Source organism: Oncorhynchus kisutch, unplaced genomic scaffold, assembly GCF_002021735.2.
Source record: "Oncorhynchus kisutch isolate 150728-3 unplaced genomic scaffold, Okis_V2 scaffold728, whole genome shotgun sequence".
NCBI lineage: Eukaryota > Metazoa > Chordata > Actinopteri > Salmoniformes > Salmonidae > Oncorhynchus > Oncorhynchus kisutch.
Genome location: NW_022262673.1, coordinates 42501 through 64757, shown reverse-complemented (window position 1 = coordinate 64757; position 22257 = coordinate 42501). Strand labels below are relative to the sequence as shown.

At 46.7% G+C, this 22257-nt stretch overlaps 1 protein-coding gene across 6 annotated transcripts in view; it reads right to left on the bottom strand.

Moving 5' to 3' along the window:
* Window positions 1-22257, bottom strand: part of LOC109884157 (adhesion G protein-coupled receptor B3) — a 107494-nt gene that overhangs the window by 49055 nt on the left and 36182 nt on the right. For all 6 annotated transcript variants that reach the window (XM_031816011.1, XM_031816012.1, XM_031816015.1 and 3 more), the window contains one exon: window positions 5376-5526. In XM_031816011.1, coding sequence (XP_031671871.1) covers window positions 5376-5526 — 151 coding nt within the window. The remainder of the gene's footprint in view (window positions 1-5375; window positions 5527-22257) is intronic.

Below are 22257 nucleotides of genomic sequence, written 5' to 3'. Positions count from 1 at the left end.
GAACAGTGAGTTAACTGCCTTGTTCAGGAGCTGAACGACAGATTTTTACCTTGTCAGCTCAGGGATTCGATCAAGCAACCTTCTGGTTACTGACACAATGCTCTAACCACTAGGCTACCTGCTGGTTATTGGCCCAACGCTCTAACCACTAGGCTACCTGCTGGTTACTGGCCCAACGCTCTCACCACTAGGCTACCTGCTGGTTACTGGTCCAATGCTCTAACCACTAGGCTACCTGCTGGTTACTGGCCCAACGCTCTAACCACTAGGCTACCTGCTGGTTACTGGCCCAATGCTCTAACCACTAGGCTACCTGCTGGTTACTGGTCCAATGCTCTAACCACTAGGCTACCTGCTGGTTACTGGCCCAATGCTCTAACCACTAGGCTACCTGCTGGTTACTGGCCCAACACTCTAACCACTAAATCAAAACAAGTCAAATCAAATTTATTTATATAGCCCTTCGTACATCAGCTGATATCTCAAAGTGCTGTACAGAAACCCAGCCTAAAACCCCAAACAGCAAGCAATGCAGGTGTAGAAGCACTAGGCTACCTGCTGGTTACTGACACAACGCTCTAACCACTAGGCTACCTGCTGGTTACTGACACAACGCTATAACCACTAGGCTACCTGCTGGTTACTGGCCCAATGCTCTAACCACTAGGCTACCTGCTGGTTACTGACACAACGCTCTAACCACTAGGCTACCTGCTGGTTACTGGCCCAATGCTCTAACCACTAGGCTACCTGCTGGTTACTGACACAACGCTCTAACCACTAGGCTACCTGCTGGTTACTGACACAACGCTCTAACCACTAGGCTACCTGCTGGTTACTGACACAACGCTCTAACCTCTAGGCTACCTGCTGTTTACTGACACAACGCTCTAACCACTAGGCTACCTGCCGCCCCAAAAACTATATTTTATAACTTGAGTTCATGGAGGGTCAGTCCTTACATCCGTAGATACATCTATGCATTTGAATGTGGTTACATTTCTTCAGGCCCGTCACTCAACTTTCTTTTTCCAAAACAGAGGAGGGGTGACCACTTTGTTGTTGTTTCAATGTGGGATTCTAGCTTTAAGAGCAGTGCTACCTACACACACAGTAACACAATGAAAACAATCCCTATGAGAGACTACAGTGGGTCTCCCCCTCTAGGACATGGGAATTGTTCCACCTCTACACCACCTGGATCTCTGTTATGGATTGTTGCAGTCCATCCTGGAATATAAACACCTTCCCTCTCGGCATGGCCCGGGAAAACACACACACACACACACACACACACACACACACACACACACACACACACACACACACACACACACACACACACACACACACACACACACACACACACACACACACACACACACACACACACACACACACACACACACACACACACACACACACACACACACACAGAGTCTGGGAGGGATTTACTTATGCAGTCACATTTCCTGGAGGTGGGGGCAGAGACCTTGTGGTCGTCCACTTGTCTCTCCCAGTACTGAAGAGGTAAATGGGCCTCTAATGTACGGCGCTATGGCATAAATCACGTAGCCTCCAGAGCTCTGATCTACACACACGTTCATGTAAACACACGCTAAGCACACACACCAACGTTGCTTGATTTACTGTAAAAAAAAAAGCTAATATTTACAATCTGAACAAGATGAGAAAATCAATTCCTACTTTAAACTATAAACCCCACAGAGATAACTGTTGACTCATACTTTCATAGAAAACAAACCCATGACAGTATCGTATCCTCACAGAGCTGCTACAATGGATGAGTCTACAGAGATGCTACAATGGATGAGTCTACAGAGCTGCTACAATGGATGAGTCTACAAAGATGCTACACTGGATGAGTCTACAGAGCTGCTACAATGGATGAGTCTGCAGAGATGCTACAATGGATGAGTCTACAGAGATGTTACAATGGATGAGTCTACAGAGATGCTACAATGGATGAGTCTACAGAGATGCTACAATGGATACGTCTACAGAGATGCTACAATGGATGAGTTTACTGTCATTTGTTCTCAGAGACATCCTCTCATATTAAGTTCTGTGCAGTTGCAGGACAGAAAATACAGCACAGATACAACTCATCTATTTTCTTCTCGCCTAACATGACCATACAACATCTAACCTTCTAACATCGACCAAGACCACATGATTTTATCATTTACATTTAGACTGTCTATATATATCAGCCTTTACCTATTCACCTCTCTCTCTCTCTCTCTCTCTCTCTCTGTCTCTCTCTCTGTCTCTCTCTGTCTCTCTCTCTCTCTCTGTCTCTCTCTCTCTCTCTGTCTCTCTCTCTCTCTCTGTCTCTCTCTCTCTCTCTCTCTCTCTCTCTCTCTATTCAATTTCAATTTGCTTTATCGGTAACATTGTCCCTATTGTAGTTCGGCCTAGAACTGCAATGACGAATGAAGAGAGAGAGTCGTGTTTGTTGCTAGGTAACAGGAGGAATGAGTGTGTGGGCTCTTTCGTAATCAATTGGATTCTTAATAGAGATTTGGGAAGTGTCTTTGCTGTAAGTAAGAAGTCCTTGGATGAGACGTCCGTAGAGGTCTTCACAGACCCACCTGTACCTGAATACCTGAGACCTGATCCGGGACCAGAGCCTGTCTGGATCCAGAATTCTAAATACTGTCGGATCTGATATGAATGTCATGGGTCTCTGGTATGTGTCATTTTAACTGATTTGTCCAGAAGGACCCATACAGATCAGAACACGACTGCTGCAGTAGAGACAGAGAGAAATGGTATAATTTATGCTGCTGCTCTTTGCTTTTCACGAGAGGGGCGCATGTAGCATGTTGTTGTTGTTGGCCAATCAGAAGTCATCAAAGCGGCAATAGGCTACAGTCATAGAGCCTCTGTGTGGCACAAACGTTAGGAGATATCTAATCAATGGAAGATGTCATTAAAATGATGGAATCAACATATGTTAATTCAACATCAACATATGTTAAAATGGAGTGTTTCTATGATTTGTAGTAAAGAAGATACAGGAAGATAAGTGTTTCCAATGACACCATCCGTGTGCATCTTGTAATTTTACTTCGCCTTCTAATTGGTTGGTCACTGGAAACACCTATCTTCTTTTTTTTACTACAAAATAAAGAAACACACCATTTTCACATGTTGATGTTGGGATGATGAAGATTAAAAAATGGTAAAAATGTTTTAATTTCCCTTCAAAGGAAAAGGACAGGCTACAACGACCCAGAGCCAACAGGTAGCCTGCTACATTATATTCTGAATGGAGTTGTTGTTTGTAGGAAGAGAAAGTGCATGCAGCCTCAGTTAGCCTAGCTAGCTAGCTTAACTAGCTTCTCCCTGTTTGATGCAGCCAAGACAGATACTACGTCATCATATTGGATGATAATTAGCCTAGCTAGCTAGCTTAACTAGCTTCTCCCTGTTTGATGCAGCCAAGACAGATACTACATCATCATATTGGATGATAATTAGCCTAGCTAGCTAGCTTAACTAGCTTCTCCCTGTTTGATGCAGCCAAGACAGATACTACGTCATCATATTGGATGATAATTAGCCTAGCTAGCTAGCTTAACTAGCTTCTCCCTGTTTGATGCAGCCAAGACAGATACTACGTCATCATATTGGATGATAATTAGCCTAGCTAGCTAGCTTAACTAGCTTCTCCCTGTTTGATGCAGCCAAGACAGATACTACGTCATCATATTGGATGATAATTAGCCTAGCTAGCTAGCTTAACTAGCTTCTCCCTGTTTGATGCAGTCAAGACAGATACTACATCATCATATTGGATGATAATTAGCCTAGCTAGCTAGCTTAACTAGCTTCTCCCTGTTTGATGCAGTCAAGACAGATACTACATCATCATATTGGATGATAATTAGCCTAGCTAGCTAGCTTAACTAGCTTCTCCCTGTTTGATGCGGTCAAGACAGATACTACATCATCATATTGGATGATAATTAGCCTAGCTAGCTAGCTTAACTAGCTTCTCCCCGTTTGATGCAGTCAAGACAGATACTACGTCATCATATTGGATGATAATTAGCCTAGCTAGCTAGCTATTAGTCTACTACAGCGAGAGTTGGCTTGGTTGGTTGAGGTATCTCATCTCTCCCTCCCTCCTCCCTGTTCCTGTGTCACTTGCTCACACTCACAGTAGTCTACACACACAGCCAGGCCCCTGCTACAGCATCACCTCTCTCTCCCTCCTCTCACAGTAGCCTACACATAGAGCCCGGTCCCTGCTACAGCATCACCTCTCTCTCCCTCCACTCACAGTAGCCTACACATAGAGCCCGGTCCCTGCTACAGCATCACCTCTCTCTCCCTCCACTCACAGTAGCCTACACACACAGCCCAGCCCCTGCTAGAGCATCACCTCTCTCTCCCTCCTCTCACAGTAGCCTACACACACAGCACGGCCCCTGCTAGAGAGTCATCTCTCTCTCTCCCTCCTCTCACAGTAGTCTACACACACAGCACAGCCCCTGCTAGAGTCATCTCTCTCTCCCTCCTCTCACAGTAGTCTACACACACAGCACAGCCCCTGCTAGAGAGTCACCTCTCTCTCTCACTCCTCTCACAGTAGTCTACACACACAGCCCGGCCCCTGCTAGAGCATCACTGTATACTGTAGTCCATTCTCTCTCTCTCTCTCTCTCTCTCTCTCCCTCTCTCTCACTCTCTCTCACTCTCTCTGTCTCTCTCTCGCACTCTCTCTCTCCCTCTCTCTCTCTCTCTCTCTCTCTCTCTCTATCTCTCTCTCTCTCCCTCTCTCCCTCTCTCTCTCTCTCTCTCTCTCTCTCTCTCTCTCTCTCTCTGTGGCCTGATGTATATCTATATAGACATACTTAATAATAATCATACATACACTACTTTCCTTTATGACTCTCGTTTAGCTAGCTGTACCCTGAAAAACAACAACAACAAGACAAGCCTCGCTGTGCTAAAACACTGCAGAGGCCTTGGTTAAATCCTAGCTATCAGCTACAGATCCCTAGGAGAGTTGGAGTGGAGGGAGCACATCAGCACTGCAACACAGAACCTAGCTGACAGGAGGACGACAGAGACAACAACATCCCAGATGAAGAGAGAGCGAGAGAGAGAGAGAGAGAGAGAGAGAGAGAGAGAGAGAGAGAGAGAGAGAGAGAGAGAGAGATAAGGGAGGGGCAGAGAGATAAATAGACACATTAAAGAACAGAGCTACGAACCAATAGAGAGAGACCAAGACATTTCAGAGTCATGACCCATGAGACAGAGACACTCACCCCATCCCAGACAGAGACACTCACCCCATCCCAGACAGAGACACTCTCCCCATCCCAGACAGAGACACTCACCCCATCCCAGACAGAGGAACCTCTTCCTGATGAGCCTGGTGCGGACCTTCCCAGTAACGGCCATGTAGGACTGCCAAGCCTCCGTCAGGACCCAGCAGAACGACGCCAGAAAGAAGAAGTGAAGGAAGGCTGTTGTCATGGTACAGACACCCTGTTCATGACCAAGAAAAGGGACAATGAGGTTCTGGATGGTAAAACCTTGTGAAGAACATGAGTGAGCGGGACAGCAATGGCCAACAACATCAACTTCATAGACCAGTATTCACAAAGCGTCTCAGAGTGGGATAGCTGATATAGGATCCGTTTGATCTTTTAGATAATAATGAATGACGTTATATGGATGAGGAGGACCTGATCCTAGATCAGCACATACGAGCCTAAGATTATTAGAAGAATTGACTGTGTCAATTCTGTGATTCCCATAATGCACCACAGTTTGATCACATAAAAGCAGTCAGAAAAGCATCGAAGTGTCGTATAACTATTCTACTCAGGTATAAAACACAGTAGGTCTGAACTGCAAATATAAAGCTTCTGCTAAATGGTATATTGGTTAGTTAGACAAATACATTTTATAATGGGACCCTGTCTCTAACAGTAATGGGACCCTGTCTCTAACAGTAATAGTACCCTGTCTCTAACAGTAATGGTACCCTGTCTCTAACAGTAATGGGACCCTGTCTCTAACAGTAATGGTACCCTGTCCTGAACAGTAATGGTACCCTGTCTCTAACAGTAATAGTACCCTGTCTCTAACAGTAATAGTACCCTGTCTCTAACAGTAATGGGACCCTGTCTCTAACAGTAATAGTACCCTGTCTCTAACAGTAATGGTACCCTGTCTCTAACAGTAATGGGACCCTGTCTCTAACAGTAATAGTACCCTGTCTCTAACAGTAATGGTACCCTGTCTCTAACAGTAATGGGACCCTGTCTCTAACAGTAATGGTACCCTGTCCTGAACAGTAATGGTACCCTGTCCTGAACAGTAATGGTACCCTGTCTCTAACAGTAATGGTACCCTGTCCTGAACAGTAATGGTACCCTGTCTCTAACAGTAATGGTACCCTGTCCTGAACAGTAATGGTACCCTGTCTCTAACAGTAATGGGACCCTGTCTCTAACAGTAATGGTACCCTGTCCTGAACAGTAATAGTACCCTGTCTCTAGCAGTAATAGTACCCTGTCTCTAACAGTAATGGTACCCTGTCTCTAGCAGTAATGGTGCCCTGTCCAGAACAGTAATAGTACCCTGTCTCTAGCAGTAATAGTACCCTGTCTCTAACAGTAATGGTACCCTGTCTCTAACAGTAATGGTACCCTGTCTCTAACAGTAATGGTACCCTGTCTCTAACAGTAATGGGACCCTGTCTCTAACAGTAATAGTACCCTGTCTCTAACAGTAATGGGACCCTGTCTCTAACAGTAATGGTACCCTGTCTCTAACAGTAATGGTACCCTGTCTCTAACAGTAATGGGACCCTGTCTCTAACAGTAATGGGACCCTGTCTCTAACAGTAATGGTACCCTGTCCTGAACAGTAATGGTACCCTGTCTCTAACAGTAATGGTACCCTGTCTCTAACAGTAATAGTACCCTGTCTCTAACAGTAATGGTACCCTGTCTCTAACAGTAATGGGACCCTGTCTCTAACAGTAATGGGACCCTGTCTCTAACAGTAATGGGACCCTGTCTCTAACAGTAATGGTATCCTGTCTCTAACAGTAATGGTACCCTGTCCTGAACAGAAATGGTACCCTGTCTCTAACAGTAATGGTACCCTGTCTCTAACAGTAATGGTACCCTGTCTCTAACAGTAATGGTACCCTGTCTCTAACAGTAATAGTACCCTGTCTCTAACAGTAATGGTACCCTGTCTCTAACAGTAATGGTACCCTGTCCTGAACAGTAATGGTACCCTGTCTCTAACAGTAATGGTACCCTGTCTCTAACAGTAATGGTACCCTGTCCTGAACAGTAATGGTACCCTGTCTCTAACAGTAATGGTACCCTGTCTCTAACAGTAATGGTACCCTGTCTCTAACAGTAATAGTACCCTGTCTCTAACAGTAATGGTACCCTGTCTCTAACAGTAATAGTACCCTGTCTCTAACAGTAATTAGTACCCTGTCTCTAATAGTAATAGTACCCTGTCTCTAACAGTAATTAGTACCCTGTCTCTAATAGTAATGGTACCCTGTCTCTAACAGTAATGGTACCCTGTGTCATTACTGCTAGAGACAGGGTACTATTACTGTTCAGGACAGGGTACCATTACTGTTCAGGACAGGGTACCATTACTGTTCAGGACAGGGTACCGTGAAGCTTAAGTATGATTCCCAATCAGAGACAACGATGGACAGCTGTCCCTGATTGAGAACCATACCCGGCCAAAACATAGAAATAATGAAACATAGAAAACAAAACATAGAATGCCCACCCCACATCACACCCTGACCAAACCAAATAGAGAAATAAAATGGCTCTCTAAGGTCAGGGCGTGACAGGAAATCAATTATTTGGTCCCCACAAGGATAGCAATACAAAACTCTGTGTGTGTGTGTGTGTGTGTGTGTGTGTGTGTGTGTGTGTGTGTGTGTGTGTGTGTGTGTGTGTGTGTGTGTGTGTGTGTGTGTGTGTGTGTGTGTGTGTGTGTGTGTGTGTGCGCGCGCTTGTCCATCACTATTCTTCCTCTAAGCAGATAAAGCAACAGCCTGAATTTGCCCGTGAATCCATGAAAAAGAGGATCAGTGAATTAAGAAGTAGCCTTAATAAGCTTGGTGAAAGGGAAGTGACATGTACAGTGGGTAGTGAGAGGATTAAACTGATGTCAGTTCAGACACTCTATGGTTTCAGTACTTCCTGTTTTTGAGCTGTGGTAATCTGAGTGTTATTACACAAAGAAGGGGAAACAGTTGAGCATGTGTCAGCTCCTTCCAAATCCAAGACATCCACACTGTACTGTACTGTATAGTGATTAGATTAACATGCAACACATCCATCCTCTTGAATTAGAAAAGATACTTCATTCAAAAAATGAAAAAAACTGCAGCCCCGTCACGTAGTTTGCTATTAAGCTGAGGGATGAGGCTGGAGATGCTTTCATTGAAATGACCAATGAACAGCAGGATATATTGCAGAGTGCACCTTTCATGTTGATGGAAGCCACTGGAGATACTGACTAACCCATGTTGATGGAAGCCACTGGAGATGCTGACTAACCCATGTTGATGGAAGCCACTGGAGATACTGACTAACCCATGTTGATGGAAGCCACGGTAGATACTGACTAACCCATGTTGATGGAAGCCACTGGAGATACTGACTAACCCATGTTGATGGAAGCCACTGGAGATACTGACTAACCCATGTTGATGGAAGCCACTGGAGATACTGACTAACCCATGTTGATGGAAGCCACTGGAGATACTGACTAACCCATGTTGATGGAAGCCACTGGAGATACTGACTAACCCATGTTGATGGAAGCCACTGGAGATACTGACTAACCCATGTTGATGGAAGCCACTGGAGATACTGACTAACCCATGTTGATGGAAGCCACTGGAGATACTGACTAACCCATGTTGATGGAAGCCACTGGAGATACTGACTAACCCATGCTCAGGCCATGTGAGAAAATGAAGTGATGTTTACCCATGGCCAGGAGGGATTTTAATCACGCCTTTGTGGACGCGGCTGGCAAATGTTTTCCCTGAATTCATGCACACACATAGTCCTCTTTTCAACTCTTATACAACTGCCTGCTTTAGAAAGAGATAGCGCACCAATATTATGCCACATGATCTCCCTATACCTCTCAGTTTGCATCACTATAATTTAAAATAGAGTCATGTTTTCTCAGTTCGAGGAGATGAGCACGAAGACATGCAATGTGTGTTTTTGGAATGAGGGTATGGAACCCATTCATATTTGTATTCATCTGTGTGTGTTTCCAATGCTCCCTGTCCTTTTAGGTCATTTATTGGACTATGTGAAGGGCTCCCTCAAAACATAGACCTTGGTCTCAATGGGGCTCCCCTTGCCTAAATAAAGGTTAAAAGGTTAAAGGTTAAAATAAGGTTAAAATATATTAATAACCACATTTGTTTGGTGTGAGTCATGTCAGATGTATTTAGAAAGCAAATCTAAACAGAAAGACATTACCTTATTCAAAGTAATTAAAAAGAGATTGCTGTATTCAGATTTCCCCCCAGGTGTGTGTGTAGTTGTGTGTGTGTAGTTGTGTGTGTGTAGTTGTGTGCGTGTAGTTGTGTGTGTGTAGTTGTGTGTGTGTAGTTGTGTGTGTGTGTGTGTGTAGTTGTGTGTGTGTGTAGTTGTGTGTGTGTGTCGTTGTGTGTGTGTGTGTGTGTGTGTGTGTAGTTGTGTGTGTGTGTGTGTGTGTGTGTGTGTGTGTGTGTGTGTGTGTGTGTGTGTGTGTGTGCGTGCGTGCGTGCGTGCGTGCGTACGTGCGTGCGTGTGTGTGTGTGTGTGTGTGTGTAGTTGTGTTTGTGTATGTTGCATAATGCTACGTTACATAAAGTCTCTTCCTCCTCCTCCTCCTCCTCCTTTTCTCGATCTTTCTTCTTATGGTTTCAGTGACAGTATATATGAACCAGACAGCCTGGCAGACTGTTGAAGGAGTCTTATAACACATTCTCTCTCCACACGCAGACAGTAGATCTAGACAGGTGTTGAAGGAGAACTATAACACATTCTCTCTCCACACAGCAGACAGTAGGTCTAGAGACAGGTGTTGAAGGAGACTATAACACATTCTCTCTCCACACAGCAGACAGTAGGTCTAGAGACAGGTGTTGAAGGAGACTATAACACATTCTCTCTCCACACAGCAGACAGTAGGTCTAGAGACAGGTGTTGAAGGAGAACAATAACACATTCTCTCTCCACACAGCAGGCAGTAGATCTAGACAGGTGTTGAAGGAGTCTTATAACACATTCTCTCTCCACACAGCAGACAGTAGATCTAGACAGGTGTTGAAGGAGTCTTATAACACATTCTCTCTCCACACAGCAGACAGTAGATCTAGACAGGTGTTGAAGGAGTCTTATAACACATTCTCTCTCCACACAGCAGACAGTAGGTCTAGAGACAGGTGTTGAAGGAGAACTATAACACATTCTCTCTCCACACAGCAGACAGTAGATCTAGAGACAGCTGTTGAAGGAGAACTATAACACATTCTCTCTCCACACAGCAGACAGTAGATCTAGAGACATCTGTTGAAGAGGAACTATAACACATTCTCTCTCCACACAGCAGATAGTAGATCTAGAGACAGGTGTTGAAGGAGAACTATAACACATTCTCTCTCCACACAGCAGACAGTAGATCTAGAGACAGCTGTTGAAGGAGAACTATAACACATTCTCTCTCCAAACAGCAGACAGTAGTTCTAGAGACAGGTGTTGAAGGAGACTCTATAACACATTCTCTCTCCACACAGCAGCAAACCAGTGTACCATCCACAGAGATACAGTTGAAAGATGTTTTTGTTAAGGAAACACCAAGAGAACATGATAATTAACCTCTTTGTTAGTCTAACGCTGCATCCCAGATCGCACACTTTATAGTGCACTCCTTTTGCCCAGAACCCTATGTGCCCTTTGGGGGCCATTTTGGACAGGGCCTGTATTTCACGGCTGAGACAGCCACCTCCAGAGATGATGCCAGAACACCAATCTCCATTTCAAATATTGTTGATATAATTATGTTTTCTTCTTATCCAACATTACCTGGACGAGGCTGTGTGTCTTATTGACATGCTAATGCTACTGTGCGTGTGCGCGAGTGTCTGTTTGTGTGTGTGTGACTGTGTGAGTGTGCACGTGCTCGCGGGTGTGTGTCAATGTGTGTGTGTGCATGTATGTGTGTGTGCACGCCTGTGTGGGTGTGTGTGTGTTGTGTGTGTGTGTGTGTGTGTGTGTGTGTGTGTTTGTGTGTGTTTGTGTGTGTGTGTGTATGTGTGTGTGTCGTGTGTGTGTTTGTGTGTGTGTGTGTATGTGTCTGTGTCATGTGTGTGTGTGTGTGTGTGTGTGTTTGTGTGTGTGTGTGTGTATGTGTCTGTGTGTGTGTGTGTCTGTGTCATGTGTGTGTGTGTGTATGTGTGTGGGTCGTGTGTTTGTGTGTGTTTGTGTGTGTTTGTGTGTGTATGTGTGTGTGTCGTGTGTGTGTGTGTGTGTGTGTGTGTGTGTGTGTGTGTGTGTGTGTGTTTGTGTGTGTGTGCGCAAAGAAAAAGGACGCTTCAAAGCACACGTGAAACCTCCCAAGACAACCCTGCCATCTGATCTGGCCCTGTACACTACTTACTGATAAGACACAGCTGTTGTTGTCTTGCTGCATCACACCACATTCACACAGCTGTTGTTGTTCTGTCTGCATCACACCCCATTCACACAGCTGTTGTTGTTCTGTCTGCATCACACCCCATTCACACAGCTGTTGTTGTTCTGTCTGCATCACACCCCATTCACACAGCTGTTGTTGTTCTGTCTGCATCACACCCCATTCACACAGCTGTTGTTGTTCTGTCTGCATCACACACCATTCACACAGCTGTTGTTGTTCTGGCTGCATCACACACCATTCACACAGCTGTTGTTGTTCTGTCTGCATCACACGCCATTCACACAGCTGTTGTTGTTCTGGCTGCATCACACACCATTCACACAGCTGTTATTGTTCTGGCTGCATCACACGCCATTCACACAGCTGTTGTTGTTCTGGCTACATCACACCCCATTCACACAGCTGTTGTTGTTCTGGCTGCATCACACGCCATTCACACAGCTGTTGTTGTTCTGGCTGCATCACACCCCATTCACACAGCTGTTGTTGTTCTGGCTGCATCACACCCCATTCACACAGCTGTTGTTGTCTGGCTGCATCACACGCCATTCACACAGCTGTTGTTGTTCTGGCTGCATCACACCCCATTCACACAGCTGTTGTTGTTCTGTCTGCATCACACCCCATTCACACAGCTGTTGTTGTTCTGGCTGCATCACACGCCATTCACACAGCTGTTGTTGTCTGGCTGCATCACACACCATTCACACAGCTGTTGTTGTTCTGGCTGCATCACACGCCATTCACACAGCTGTTGTTGTCTGGCTGCATCACATGCCATTCACACAGCTGTTGTTGTTCTGGCTGCATCACACCCCATTCACACAGCTGTTGTTGTTCTGGCTGCATCACACCCCATTCACACAGCTGTTGTTGTTCTGGCTGCATCACACCCCATTCACACAGCTGTTGTTGTTCTGGCTACATCACACCCCATTCACACAGCTGTTGTTGTTCTGTCTGCATCACACCCCATTCACACAGCTGTTGTTGTTCTGGCTACATCACACCCCATTCACACAGCTGTTGTTGTTCTGGCTGCATCACACCCCATTCACACAGCTGTTGTTGTCTGGCTGCATCACACGCCATTCACACAGCTGTTGTTGTTCTGGCTGCATCACACGCCATTCACACAGCTGTTGTTGTTCTGGCTGCATCACACCCCATTCACACAGCTGTTGTTGTTCTGGCTGCATCACACCCCATTCACACAGCTGTTGTTGTCTGGCTGCATCACACCCCATTCACACAGCTGTTGTTGTTCTGGCTGCATCACACGCCATTCACACAGCTGTTGTTGTCTGGCTGCATCACACACCATTCACACAGCTGTTGTTGTTCTGGCTGCATCACACGCCATTCACACAGCTGTTGTTGTCTGGCTGCATCACATGCCATTCACACAGCTGTTGTTGTTCTGGCTGCATCACACCTCATTCACACAGCTGTTGTTGTCTGGCTGCATCACACGCCATTCACACAGCTGTTGTTGTTCTGGCTACATCACACCCCATTCACACAGCTGTTGTTGTTCTGGCTACATCACACCCCATTCACACAGCTGTTGTTGTTCTGTCTGCATCACACGCCATTCACAGAGCTATTGTTGTTCTGTCTGCATCACACGCCATTCACACAGCTGTTGTTGTTCTGTCTGCATCACACGCCATTCACACAGCTGTTGTTGTTCTGGCTGCATCACACGCCATTCACACAGCTGTTGTTGTTCTGGCTGCATCACACGCCATTCACACAGCTGTTGTTGTTCTGGCTGCATCACACCCCATTCACACAGCTGTTGTTGTTCTGGCTGCATCACACCCCATTCACACAGCTGTTGTTGTCTGGCTGCATCACACCCCATTCACACAGCTGTTGTTGTTCTGGCTGCATCACACGCCATTCACACAGCTGTTGTTGTCTGGCTGCATCACACACCATTCACACAGCTGTTGTTGTTCTGGCTGCATCACACGCCATTCACACAGCTGTTGTTGTCTGGCTGCATCACATGCCATTCACACAGCTGTTGTTGTTCTGGCTGCATCACACCCCAGTCACACAGCTGTTGTTGTCTGGCTGCATCACACCCCATTCACACAGCTGTTGTTGTTCTGTCTGCATCACACGCATGGTGAAACATACTAGGTCAATGCTTTGAACGCCCACCTTATTGATATTGGAAATAGTCTTAAACGCAGCGTTTGAAAATTACACATGTATATTTACATGTTAGAGCTGAGCTGAATGCCTCCTTCACATTGATGAACTCCCAAATGGCACCCTATTCACTACATAGTGCACTACCTTTGACCAGAGTCCATAGGTAAAGTAGAGCACTATGTAGGGAATAGGGTGCCATTTGGGACTCAAAATTAAGAAGCCTTACAGCTCAGCTCTAACATGTAAATATGCATATTCTCTTTTCAAAGGTTTGGTCTGCATATAAGCCTATTTCCAGTTGAATATGGTAGGCGTTGAAAGCAGTGATGCTGCAGGGTGGTAATCCAGCCGCTGTTATTACTAATTGGCACATAGACCCATGTAAGCCGGGATAAAACAAAACATCAAAACAACCTAACAATGTGGAAATGACGTAGGCACTGTAGTTTCAAAGTGACAGATGCCTCAGATCCCAAGGCCAATTACCATAACAATGTCAAACAACATTTAGTTTCTTTTAACTCAATACATGCATTTCAGTTGCAATGTTTTTTTCTGTTCTTTGACATTATGCATTGGTATGACTACTGCATCTGAAATAAATAAAAACTACCATGGTTGGTTTCCTCAATGCACACGTTACCATGACACACATTTCTTGGATATTCTAGTAAAACCGATCACTGCGAACAAGTGGTGGAACAGTAAGTATGACATCGCAGCTCTTGAGTTGTCAAGGACCCGAGAGAGGAGAAGATGGCAGACAGCTGGAGGAAGAGATGTGTCAGACATCCTTGTGACTAGGAGGTGACAAAATAGTGACAGGTGTCTGATCTGCCTGTGGTGAACAAGGACATCTGGAGGGATGAACAGAGAGAGGCTGGAGGGATGAGCAGAGAGACTGGAGGGATGAACAGAGAGGCTGGAGGGATGAACAGAGAGACTGGAGGGATGAGCAGAGAGACTGTAGGGATGAACAGAGAGAGGCTGGAGGGATGAACAGAGAGAGGCTGGAGGGATGAACAGAGAGACTAGAGGGATGAACAGAGAGGCTGGAGGGATGAACAGAGAGAGGCTGGAGGGATGAACAGAGAGAGGCTGGAGGGATGAACAGAGAGAGACTGGAGGGATGAACAGAGAGAGACTGGAGGGATGAACAGAGAGAGACTGGAGGGATGAACAGAAAGAGAGACTGGAGGGATGAACAGAGAGAGGCTGGAGGGATGAACAGAGAGACTGGAGGGATGAGCAGAGAGACTGTAGGGATGAACAGAGAGAGGCTGGAGGGATGAACAGAGAGAGGCTGGAGGGATGAACAGAGAGACTAGAGGGATGAACAGAGAGGCTGGAGGGATGAACAGAGAGAGGCTGGAGGGATGAACAGAGAGAGACTGGAGGGATGAACAGAGAGAGACTGGAGGGATGAACAGAGAGAGACTGGAGGGATGAACAGAAAGAGAGACTGGAGGGATGAACAGAGAGAGGCTGGAGGGATGAACAGAGAGAGGCTGGAGGGATGAACAGAGAGGCTGGAGGGATGAACAGAGAGAGGCTGGAGGGATGAGCAGAGGCTGGAGGGATGAGCAGAGAGAGGCTGGAGGGATGAACAGAGAGAGGCTGGAGGGATGAGCAGAGAGAGGTTGGAGGGATGAGCAGAGAGAGGCTAGAGGGATGAGCAGAGGCTGGAGGGATGAGCAGAGAGAGGCTGGAGGGATGAGCAGAGAGAGGCTGGAGGGATGAACAGAGAGACTAGAGGGATGAACAGAGAGGCTGGAGGGATGAACAGAGAGAGGCTGGAGGGATGAACAGAGAGAGGCTGGAGGGATGAACAGAGAGAGACTGGAGGGATGAACAGAGAGAGACTGGAGGGATGAACAGAGAGACTGGAGGGATGAACAGAAAGAGAGGCTGGAGGGATGAACAGAGAGAGGCTGGAGGGATGAACAGAGAGAGGCTGGAGGGATGAACAGAGAGGCTGGAGGGATGAACAGAGAGAGGCTGGAGGGAAGAGCAGAGGCTGGAGGGATGAGCAGAGAGAGGCTGGAGGGATGAGCAGAGAGAGGCTGGAGGGATGAGCAGAGAGAGGTTGGAGGGATGAGCAGAGAGAGCCTGGAGGGATGAACAGAGGCTGGGGGGATGAGCAGAGAGAGGCTGGAGGGATGAGCAAAGAGAGGATGGAGGGATGAGCAGAGATTGGAGGGATGTACAGAGAGAGGCTGGAGGGATGAAGAGAGGCTGGAGGGATGAACAGAGGCTGGAGGGATGAACAGAGAGAAACTGGAGGGATGAACCGAGGGAGGCTGGAGGGATGAACAGAGAAAGGCTGGAGGGATGAACAGAGAGTCTGGAGGGATGAACAGAGAGTCTAGAGGGATGAACAGAGAGAGCCTGGAGGGATGAACAGAGAGAGACTGGAGGGATGACCAGAGAGAGGCCGGAGGGATGAACAGAGAGAAGCTGGAGGGATGAGCAGAGGCTGGAGGGATGAACAGAAGAGGGATGAACAGAGAGAGGCTGGAGGGATGAACAGATAGTCTGGAGAGATGAACAGAGAGAGGCTGGAGGGATGAGCAGAGAGGCTGGAGGGATGAACCGAGGGAGGCTGGAGGGATGAACAGAGAGAGGCTGGAGGGATGAACACAGAGAGGCTGGAGGGATGAACAGAGAGAGGCTGGAGGGATGAACAGAGAGAGGCTGGAGGGATGAGCAGAGAGAGGCTGGAGGGATGAACAGAGAGAGGCTGGAGGGATGAACAGAGAGAGGCTGGCAGTACTGTAGACTCACAAACTCACGACAAACTTGTTGATTCTCAGGGCTTTAAAGGCCCACAGTGTACGTCAAGAGTAGGTCCTAATGAATTCTTAAATTCCATGCAGAAGCCTAGTATACAGTGAGCACAACAATACATAGTTATTAACATGATGTACAACCCTGACATGCTGAGTCCTTCCCTGCCAGTTGAAGGATGGATTGCATCAGAGATACGTGTATAACAGCACATTGGATATTTGATGATTCATCTTTCACTGACAGGTACAAGTCCACTTAGCATCTTAGGGAAGCCAACCCTGCCACCCGGTTCCTCAGACAGGAGAGATCAAGATGTACATTCTGGTCTGAAAGCACTGCTTTGATGAAGCTGTGAAGGGGGTTACCATAGAGATCCTATTAAATATTCTAATTACATGGGGGTTACCATAGAGATCCTATTAAATATTCTAATTACATGGGGGTTACTCTTGACATAGCACTTAGGAACAGTAAGCCATGTGCTTTGTGAGAATGTTCATACTACAGAACTGGATATTGAAGAATACCTTTAAGTCTGTTTGTATGGGGGGAATGTGTATGGATTCATCTAGTGAGTGCATACATTTTTGTTCATACTGGTTCCACATGTTCCCCGTTCATACTGGTTCCCCATGTTCCTTGTTCATACTGGTTCCCCATGTTCCTTGTTCATACTGGTTCCCCATGTTCCCCGTTCATACTGGTTCCCCATGTTCCTTGTTCATAATTGTTCCCCATGTTCCCCATTCATACTGGTTCCCCATGTTCCCCGTTCATACTGGTTCCCCATGTTCCTTGTTCATACTGGTTCCCCATGTTCCTTGTTCATACTGGTTCCCCATGTTCCTTGTTCATACTGGTTCCCCATGTTCCTTGTTCATAATGGTTCCCCATGTTCCCCGTTCATACTGGTTCCCCATGTTCCCCGTTCATACTGGTTCCCCATGTTCCTTGTTCATACTGGTTCCCCATGTTCCTTGTTCATACTGGTTCCCCATGTTCCCCGTTCATACTGGTTCCCCATGTTCCTTGTTCATACTGGTTCCCCATGTTCCTTGTTCATAATGGTTCCCCATGTTCCCCGTTCATACTGGTTCCCCATGTTCCTTGTTCATACTGGTTCCCCATGTTCCCCGTTCATACTGGTTCCCCATGTTCCTTGTTCATACTGGTTCCCCATGTTCCCCGTTCATACTGGTTCCCCATGTTCCTTGCTCATACTGGTTCCCCATGTTCCTTGTTCATACTGGTTCCCCATGTTCCCCGTTCATACTGGTTCCCCATGTTCCTTGTTCGTAATGGTTCCCCATGTTCCTTGTTCATACTGGTTCCCCATGTTCCCCGTTCATACTGGTTCCCAATGTTCCTTGTTCATACTGGTTCCCCATGTTCCCCGTTCATACTGGTTCCCAATGTTCCTTGTTCATAATGGTTCCCCATGTTCCTTGTTCATACTGGTTCCCCATGTTCCTTGTTCATACTGGTTCCCCATGTTCCTTGTTCATACTGGTTCCCCATGTTCCCCGTTCATACTGGTTCCCCATGTTCCTTGTTCCTACTGGTTCCCCATGTTCCTTGTTCATACTGGTTCCCCATGTTCCCCGTTCATACTGGTTCCCCATGTTCCCCGTTCATACTGGTTCCCCATGTTCCCCGTTCATACTGGTTCCCCATGTTCCTTGTTCATACTGGTTCCCCATGTTCCCCGTTCATACTGGTTCCCCATGTTCCCCGTTCATACTGGTTCCCATTGGGAATCGAACGCACAACTCTGACCCTGACTTTGCAAATGCCATGCTCTACCAACTGAGCTACACGGGACCATGTATGGGTGAGAAATGTGTATGGTTTCATCATACACTAATCAGTGTTACTGTCAACACTAACTACAAACCTCATTTCCCCATATCAGTCTGGAATGATGACTTTGTCTCTCTGAGACCTGGGCCACATTTAGTATGGCACAGTGGCTGAGTTTACACAGGCAGCCCAAATCTGATCTCAGTGGAAACCGAGTGTATATCTGATCCATCCATCCCCTCAGTAGTAATCTCAGTACTAACCTCATTGGTAACCTCAATGGTAACCTAGTGGTAACATCAATGGTAACCTAGTGGCAACCTCAATGGTAACCTCAGTAGTAACCTCAGTAGTAACCTCATTGGTAACCTCATTGGTAACCTAGTAGTAACCTAGTGGTAACATAGTGGTAACCTAGTGGTAACCTCAATGGTAACCTAGTGGTAACCTAGTGGTAACCTCAATGGTAACCTAGTGGTAACCTCATTGGTAACTTAGTGGTAACCTAGTGGTAACCTCATTGGTAACCTAGTGGTAACCTAGTGGCAACCTCAATGGTTACCTAGTGGTAACCTAGTGGCAACCTCAATGGTAACCTAGTGGCAACCTCAATGGTAACCTAGTGGTAACCTCAGTAGTAACCTCATTGGTAACCTAGTGGTAACCTAGTGGCAACCTAGTGGTAACCTCAATGGTAACCTAGTGGTAATCTCATTGGTAACCTCAATGGTAACCTAGTGGTAACCTCATTGGTAAAATAGTGGTAACCTAGTGGTAACCTAGTGGTAACCTAGTGGCAACCTCAATGGTAACCTAGTGGTAACCTCAATGGTAACCTAGTGGTAACCTCAATGGTAACCTAGTGGTAACCTCAGTAGTAACCTCAGTAGTAACCTCAGTAGTAACCTCATTGGTAACATCATTGGTAACCTAGTGGTAACCTAGTGGTAACTTAGTGGTAACCTCAGTAGTAACCTCAGTAGTAACCTCATTGGTAACCTCATTGGTAACCTAGTGGTAACCTAGTGGTAACCTCAATGGTAACCTAGTGGTAACCACATTGATAACCTAGTGAAACTCTCATCCATCCACCTACTAACAACACTATGTACATAGAGTACATCTAGAAACACCTACTAACAACACTATGTCTATAGAGTTCATCTAGAAACACCTACTAACAACACTATGTCTATAGAGTATATCTAGAAACACCTACTAACAACACTAGAATGTATAGAGGCAGCATAAGAGCAACAGAGTGCATGGATGGATAGATGGATGGATGGATGGATGGATGGGGGGATGGATAGATGGGGGAGAGAGGGATGGATGGGGGATGGATGGGTGGATGGATGGGGGGATGGGGGGGATGGATAGATGGGGGAGGGAGGGATGGATGGGGGATGGATGGATGGATGGATGGATGGATGGATGGATGGGTGGATGGATGGGTGGATAGATGGATGGATGGAAGGAAGGAAGGACGGGGGGATGGATGGATGTATGGATGGAGCGATGGAGGGAAGGAAGGAAGGAGGGAGGGAGGGAGGGAGGGAGGGAGGGAGGGATGGATGGATGGATGGATGGATGGATGGATGGATGGATGGAAGGAAGGAAGGAAGGAAGGAAGGAAGGAGGGAGGGAGGGAGGGAGGGAGGGAGGGAGGGAGGGAGGGAGGAGGGAGGGAGGGAGGGAGGGAGGGAGGGAGGGATGGATGGATGGATGGATGGATGGATGGATGGATGGATGGATGGATGGATGGATGGAAGGAAGGAAGGAGGAGGGGAGGGATAGATGGATGGATGGATGGAAGGAAGGAAGGAAGGAAGGAAGGAAGGAAGGAAGGAAGGAGGGAGGGAGGGAGGGATGGATGGAAGGAAGGAAGGGAGGGAGGGAGGGAGGGAGGGAGGGAGGGAGGGAGGGAGGGAGGGAGGGAGGGAGGGAGGGAGGGAGGGAGGGAGGGAGGGAGGGAGGGAGGGAGGGAGGGAGGGAGGGAGGGAGGGAGGGAGGGAGGGAGGGAGGGAGGGATAGATGGAATGATGGATGGAGGGATGTATGGAAGGAGGAAGGGGGATGGAGAATAAGACGTAGTTGAACATGGTGCCCTTTAGAAAGGCAAATTGCCGGGAGATGTTGAGTCTAATGTGTTGGTATCCATGGTGACAGGGGAATGACAGGAAGCAGGGACCAGGTCTGGCGTAAAAAGGATAAGAGGAGTGGGGGGTGCAGGAATCCTGTTCAATGAAGGGAGCTCCAACTAAAAAGTTCAATCAGCCCTGGACTAACTGGTCCATTTAGGAAGCAGTGCGGAGGACGTGGAGCAGAACAGTGGTATTTACTGATGTCACAATGTACGTCATCAGAGCATGTCAGGAGTGTGCCATGCAGTGTTCCTACACCCTTGTATACAGTAACCACGACAAGACACAGAACTAACATGTTGCATTCCTACACCCTTGTATACAGTAACCACGACAAGACACAGAACTAACATGTTGCATTCCTACACCCTTGTATACAGTAACCACGACAAGACACAGTACTAACATGTTGCTTTCCTACACCCTTGTATACAGTAACCACGACAAGACACAGAACTAACATGTTGCATTCCTACACCCTTGACAAGACACAGAACTAACATGTTGCATTCCTACACCCTTGACAAGACACAGAACTAACATGTTGCATTCCTAGACCCTTGACAAGAGCATAGACAAGAGCATAGTTACCTAGTGGTAACCTCATTGGTAACTTAGTGGTAACCTAGTGGTAACCTCATTGGTAACCTAGTGGTAACCTAGTGGCAACCTCAATGGTTACCTAGTGGTAACCTAGTGGCAACCTCAATGGTAACCTAGTGGCAACCTCAATGGTAACCTAGTGGTAACCTCAGTAGTAACCTCATTGGTAACCTAGTGGTAACCTAGTGGCAACCTAGTGGTAACCTCAATGGTAACCTAGTGGTAATCTCATTGGTAACCTCAATGGTAACCTAGTGGTAACCTCATTGGTAAAATAGTGGTAACCTAGTGGTAACCTAGTGGTAACCTAGTGGTAACCTAGTGGCAACCTCAATGGTAACCTAGTGGTAACCTCAATGGTAACCTAGTGGTAACCTCAATGGTAACCTAGTGGTAACCTCAGTAGTAACCTCAGTAGTAACCTCAGTAGTAACCTCATTGGTAACATCATTGGTAACCTAGTGGTAACCTAGTGGTAACTTAGTGGTAACCTCAGTAGTAACCTCAGTAGTAACCTCATTGGTAACCTCATTGGTAACCTAGTGGTAACCTAGTGGTAACCTCAATGGTAACCTAGTGGTAACCACATTGATAACCTAGTGAAACTCTCATCCATCCACCTACTAACAACACTATGTACATAGAGTACATCTAGAAACACCTACTAACAACACTATGTCTATAGAGTTCATCTAGAAACACCTACTAACAACACTATGTCTATAGAGTATATCTAGAAACACCTACTAACAACACTAGAATGTATAGAGGCAGCATAAGAGCAACAGAGTGCATGGATGGATAGATGGATGGATGGATGGATGGATGGATGGATGGATGGGGGGATGGATAGATGGGGGAGAGAGGGATGGATGGGGGATGGATGGGTGGATGGATGGGGGGATGGGGGGGATGGATAGATGGGGGAGGGAAAGATGGATGGGGGATGGATGGATGGATGGATGGATGGATGGATGGATGGGTGGATGGATGGGTGGATAGATGGATG